We start from the raw sequence: 6,000 nt of genomic DNA on the forward strand, positions 1-6,000 counted from the left end.
GTGCTAAATGGAGGACAATACCTGTTATGGAAGGTTGCCAATGAGGAATTTTGCAAGGAGACGGCTAGGCGAAATGCAGCAGCTGGTTATCCTCAGAGAAATCTATAGATATGTTGTTAGGAAAGGGACCTTATGAGGATCAGCAGCAACAAATTGCATATGATCCTGGCGTATACTCACAAATTGCTGCAGATGTGGTTAGGGCATGGAAGACTTTACAAGGACATGGAGGTTTACAAGGTCAAGTATCTAAGGTAATACAAGGAGCTAATGAATCTTATGCTGAATTTGTAGATAGGCTGATTCAAACAGCTACCAGAGTTTTTGGGAATACAGAACAAGCAGTGCCACTAATAAAACAGCTGGCTTATGACCAAGCGAATTGTTGGTGCAGAGATATCATTAGACCATGGAAACAGGAAGATTTAAACGCATATATTAAATTATGTAGAGACATTAATGAACAAGAGCAAGTCATAGCAGCTGCAGTAAAACAGGTTTTAGATGACAGGCCAAAAACATGCTACAATTGTGAACAAACAGGACATTTTAAAAGGAATTGCCCCATAGGAGGAGGGTTTAACAAAACTAGGTATCAAAGGAGTAGAATACCAGGTATTTGCCCACGATGCGGTAGAGGGAGACATTGGGCTAATAAATGCCGCAGTCTGGCTGGGCACAATTCAGGAGCCACTTGTCAAAAGAAACAAACTTTATTTTTCGAACACACACACCGCACCACACAGCTCCTCAGGAAAACCCTCAGAGCCCAACTGCCACCACTGCTTCCCACAAGCCTCTCAATCTCCCCCACTCCTCCTGCTCTTGAGGCCGATTGACTGGGTCGCGTGGGCAGAGCCAAAAAAAGTCCCCCAATGAGCAGCTCCGTGGTCTGAAAGGGCGGGGAAACAGCCCAATGAGCATCACCGCAGAGGAGCCAATCAGTTGGCAGCTAGAAGTTTGCTGGGGCCGCTGTGAGCCAATCATCAGCTGGCAACTGGAAGTTTGCTGGGGCCCCTTCGGCTGTGGCTCTCAACACACCTCAGCTACCAGCCTCCTTCTGGAGCCAGAGCCCTCACACGGGGTTGTCAGGTGTGGCCGTGGGGCTGTGCTTCCTTTTGCCAGAAGAAAACTAAGAGTAGGCATGAAATTTGTAGGTAAGTGTTATTTTAAGCCAGGAAAACTCTGACCTTTCTTACCAGGAGGTGGGTTCTGCCCAGGTCCTTTCTCAGCATTCCCTCTCTCTCAGAAAGGCAGACAGCAGCCAGTGCCCTGTGGGCTGGGGACAGAAGCTCTGGGCTCAGCAGCCACACACTCTGTCTGTGAGCCCTGTGAATGGGAGAGCCATCTTGGCAGAGGGCTTTGTGTAGACGGTGGGACCTGGTATTCAGAGGGCGGTTCTGATGTCAGCTTCCACTCATAGCACGACTTCTGGAGTGACTGCTTCCACTCTAATGGATGATTGTAGAACAAAATTTTAATGCCTGGTGGCCACAGCTGGAAAGAGAGTAAAGTTCTGTTCTTGTGTGCGCTCAGAAACATGCAGCTTTCTGTTGGATTGTGAGGAAGGTTTCTGACTCGGGATGTCATGTTGTTTGGTGCAGGAAGCAGAACCCACGATCATGACCAGTGGAGGAGGTACTAGTGTCCCCACCTGCATCCCCAGAAGTGCCGGGAGAAGCTGTCTACCACTGAGTCTTGCCGAGTGCCCGGCTTCCCAGGGCTCACATGCTGCTGGATTTGTCTACTGAGTTCAAGACAAGTTCACCTCCTGCAGTTCAGATAAGGAGGACGCAGCACTGAACCCCACCCTGCCCAGCTGCACCTGCAAGGAAAGTGGCTGTGGGACCAGAGTTCACTTGAAAAGAGAAAAGACCCTTGCCAGCGACTTCTCCCCATGTGTCCCGGGTTATGCTTGATTGCACGGCCCAGAACAGTCTTCATTAACTTCTGTGTTACGTAACATGTGATTGACGTCTTTCTCCAAGAGATTGGCGCCTGACCTCACCTGTTCTTTAACTGGACACTACATTGTGAGGATACTTCCCCATGTCCCTGCGAGGCGCTGGACGTGTGGTATCTGACAGTCACGTGGCATTTCACAAATTGTTTTCTCGTTGGAAATTCTAACAAGTCAGGTTTCCAACTATTTCTTCGCTTGGTTCTTGGAAATGTTTGAAAGAAAGGAAGGAACAACTGGGCACGATGGCTTATGCATGCAATTCCAGCAACTTGGGAGGCTGAAGAAGGAGGATCACAAGTTTACAACCAAAATAAGGTCCTGTCTCAAAATTAAAAAAATTTAAGTAGGTGCCTGGGGATATGGCTCAGTGGTAAAGTGCTTCTGGGTTCATTCCTCAGTACCAAAAAAAAAAAGAAGAAGAAGAAGGGGAAGGCACAAGTACACATACCTTCCCGGTGGGAGTTGTCCTGCTGGGGCAGGGCAGGCAAGGGGCTCACCTGGTCACTCTGCCTTTTCAGTTCTTTGAGCAGTGCACACGAGGGCAGGCTGGTTCTCAACAGCCAGATGGGAGGCCCAGGGCGATGACCCTGGGAGTGGTACACCCACTGCTCTTTTCCTCTGAGCAATGAAGAGCCTCTGTTTTTAAAAAATGTTTTAAATGAATCCAAGTTCAGAGTAGCTCTTTCCACAGAATTTTCAAGTAACCCCAGAATTGGAAATTGGACCCCCACCCTGTAGGAGCTTCACCTCTGGGGAGTGGAGGTGGAAAGCATTCAGGGTGAGGCTGAGAAGACTCCACTTGGTCCCTGAGAGCTGGCTGCCCCTGTCAGGGTCCTTCCCAGGCCACAGCACGGCTCTGGAGAGGCTTGGTTCTCTTAGGAAATGCTACCTTCTGGTTGCTGCTGTGTTCAAACTCAAACCCCAGCACACTGACATCCAGGTTCCCTCTGCACCTGAGGGAGTGCCCTGCCCAGCAACTCCACCTGCACGGAGCCCCCTTGCTGCTCGTCTTGTACTTGGCAAAGCAGGGTGTGATCTCCAGACGTTGAGCACATTTGTGTTTCTTAGGTTCGAAAACCCAGTGGCCACTTGGTGCAGCTGTTGCTGAGGATGTCCATGTGCCTGCTTATGCTTCATGTGAGTCCGCAGCGTCTACAGCTCTGCCTCCTGGCTTTGGAGATAGGTGTTTCCCACTTTTCCTGTGAGTGCCATGTACCTGAGTATCCATTTCCTGTTCATTCTCTCGCTCCTTTGAAACCACAGCTGCCTTTAGAAATCCTCTTTCTTTGCTGCTTGTGTGTGTTTCTGTGAAATAAATTTCTCACCCCTTAGACTGAAAATGGACTTCTGAGAAAGACATTTCCCTTCGTAGTCCCTAAATTCTGATTCATCAATAAAATATCTATGTTCTTTTCACAAGCTTAAGTTGTGTTGCTGTGACCTGCATTCCATTTGAAAACCAGGGCACTGGATGTTTTGTAATCTTAATATTGTTTATAAGTTATTTCTGAGTTTAGTTTTCTGATAGAATCTATATGTATCAATTTTTAATTGCAAAGATCGTTTACTCATAATTTACATTTTCTTAAATTTGGAAGACATTTCAACATTCAGTAAATTGGGATGTTTATGAAGAAAGAGAGGCTATTGGGAGGCCTGTGTCCCTATGGGATAGTCCCAGGAAGACAGAGGAGGTGCAGGCCCTGCACAGCTCCATATGTGTGACATGGCCTGAGACTGCACAAGACTTCATTTCCTGCATTCATATTATTGAAAAAAATGTCCTCTAGAATCAGAAGTTAATTTGTTGGGGACCCAAAGCTATGCAGAATGTTTCTGTATCTAACATTCACGAACCACACTCTGCTGCTACATGTACAGTGTTAGCGTTTGGATGTGAAGTGTCCCCAAAAAACTCACGTGTGAGACCATGCAGGAAGGTTTAGAGGAGAAATTTCACCCTTATAATCATATATCCTTAACCTAATCAGTTAATTGATTCCCTGATGGGATTAACTGAGTGGGGGCCTGAGGCAGGTGGCGTGTGGCTAGAGGAGGTGGTTCACTGGGGATGTGCTTGTGGGGTATATATTTTGTATCTGGTCAGTGGAGTCTCTCAGCTTCCTGATCATTCTTTGCCACACTCCTCACCCTGATGTCCTGCCTCACCTTGAGCCCCGAGGAATGCAGTCTACTGTCTATATACAGAACTCTGACACCATGAGCCCCCAAATCGACTCCTCCCACCCCTAAAATTGTTCTGGTCAGATCTTTTAGTCACAGCAGAGAAAAAGCTGACTAAAACATGGTATGTGTCTGTGCAAATCAATGTAAATGGATGGATCTAAAATTTTGACTGATGCTGTCAAATTACACTCAAAAACAGTGGTGTCCTTTCATCCCGGTCTTCACTGATGGGTCACACCAGGTATGAGTAGCCAGCTCTGTGCCTGACTCTCTAGTGCCATCTTCAGCCTGTGTGGCCCCTGCACCATGCACAGTGCGTCACCCAGAACTGGGTGTGGGCCCACAGTGAGTCAGGAGTTCAGGCTGGGCATGGTGGTCACTGGCCACTCCACCACACATGGGCTCCCACTCATCGCTCTTGCCTGCAAGGCTGGCGTGGACTTCCTCCCAGAGAGGCTTCTGGAGGTGCAGGACGAGCGTCTCCAACGCTGCAGAGCCAGGCAGCAGTCCTGCCCTCTCACAGCCTTGCCTCAAGTCCTGCAGCATCTCGTTTTGCCCTTTTCTTTTCACAGGTATCTAAAAAGGCCTGTCCACATTCAGGAGATGAAGCTGATACTCCTGCTAGGCAGGAGCAGGGTTCTGGAGGGTCTGCCATGGCCAGCCCCCCCCCAAAGTTCCCCCTGACCTACAGCAGCACACTGAGTCTCATGCCATCCAGCTGTCACCCGCCCCCCCAGGAAGCTGTGGTCCTTCAGCCTTCTCAGGGTTTTAGCTCTCTGCTTTCTCAGCTGTTGACTTCACCTGTAGCCTTGCTGCTCCCTCGTGACCTTAGCTTCAAACACTTCCCTGCAGCATCTAGAGTTGGTAGCCCTTCAGGCCTGACCGCCAGCCCACTGACCTGGCACGTGCAGCTGTGTGTCAGCCTGCCTGTCCTCGCTGCTTAGCCTCTGCCTAGCAGGTGGTTTCTTGTGTCCTCTGCTTCTGTATAGTCTTTCTGCTGTTGAGGCCTGGGCAAAGGACAGGTAGCTGATTATCAAAGAAAAGGAAATGAGTAGATTCCACCCCCATCTCCTGGTTACTAACAGCCTGCCGTGGGGGAGACACTTTCCAACACAAGCAATCACCCCGACACTCTCCTCCTGCCCTTTTGGTCAGTTTTTAAAAGGACAAGACTCTCTCTCCCTTCCTCTCTCCCTCTTTGCCTTAATAAAATTTACTTTTTGGTCTTGCCCCAGTGTTTCTTGGGTATTTGATCTTTGACACAGGGGGACCTGGTCCTAATTTTCCAGACTGGTTTCATGGTGAGACCACATACCTGGGTTAAACCCAACTCTGCATTTGGACTATGGCTAGGGAAAGCCCTACTGCCATCCTTGCTGTGCCCACCCTAAGTTCATGCTCCCCAGCCTCAGTGAGCCCTGCACTGCCCAGCACCGTCCATGCTTCTACTCTCCAGAGCCAGCTGCATGTGTCCCTCTGCTGGGTTCCATGTTCCTCCCACCCTCGAGCGCTGGGTCATCCGGTCAGAACTCACAGGCAGGGTGCTGGGGGAAGACACTCGGGGCAGCTTGAGACAATGTCCACATTTTGTCTACTCTTGGGCAGGGTGATCATGCATCTCCAGGAGAGGACTGAAGCTCTTGACCACACTGAGGCAACAGCCACTTCCTCTCTAACCCTCCTATCTTTCCAAGAGGAAATGGATGCTTCAGCAAAATGGACCCTTCATTTTAACAAGAATGCTGGGAGCAAGCAAAGAAATCAGTAAAATGCACAGGTATTGCCAGGAAATTACTAACCAAAAGCAAATAAATAAGCAAAAACAATTGGGAGACCAAAGTCCCAGGTTA

At 49.0% G+C, this 6,000-nt stretch overlaps 1 protein-coding gene across 3 annotated transcripts in view; it reads left to right on the forward strand.

The window, feature by feature from the left end:
* Fam120b (family with sequence similarity 120 member B) overlaps positions 1–5,576 on the forward strand; it is a 69,633-nt gene extending 64,057 nt beyond the window's left edge. For all 3 annotated transcript variants that reach the window (XM_077801606.1, XM_077801609.1, XM_077801607.1), the window contains one exon: positions 1,605–5,576. In XM_077801606.1, coding sequence (XP_077657732.1) covers positions 1,605–1,645 — 41 coding nt within the window. In that variant the 3' untranslated portion in view covers positions 1,646–5,576. The remainder of the gene's footprint in view (positions 1–1,604) is intronic.
* Positions 5,577–6,000: the final 424 nt, after the last annotated feature.

Source organism: Urocitellus parryii, chromosome 8, assembly GCF_045843805.1.
Source record: "Urocitellus parryii isolate mUroPar1 chromosome 8, mUroPar1.hap1, whole genome shotgun sequence".
NCBI classification, from domain to species: Eukaryota; Metazoa; Chordata; class Mammalia; order Rodentia; family Sciuridae; genus Urocitellus; species Urocitellus parryii.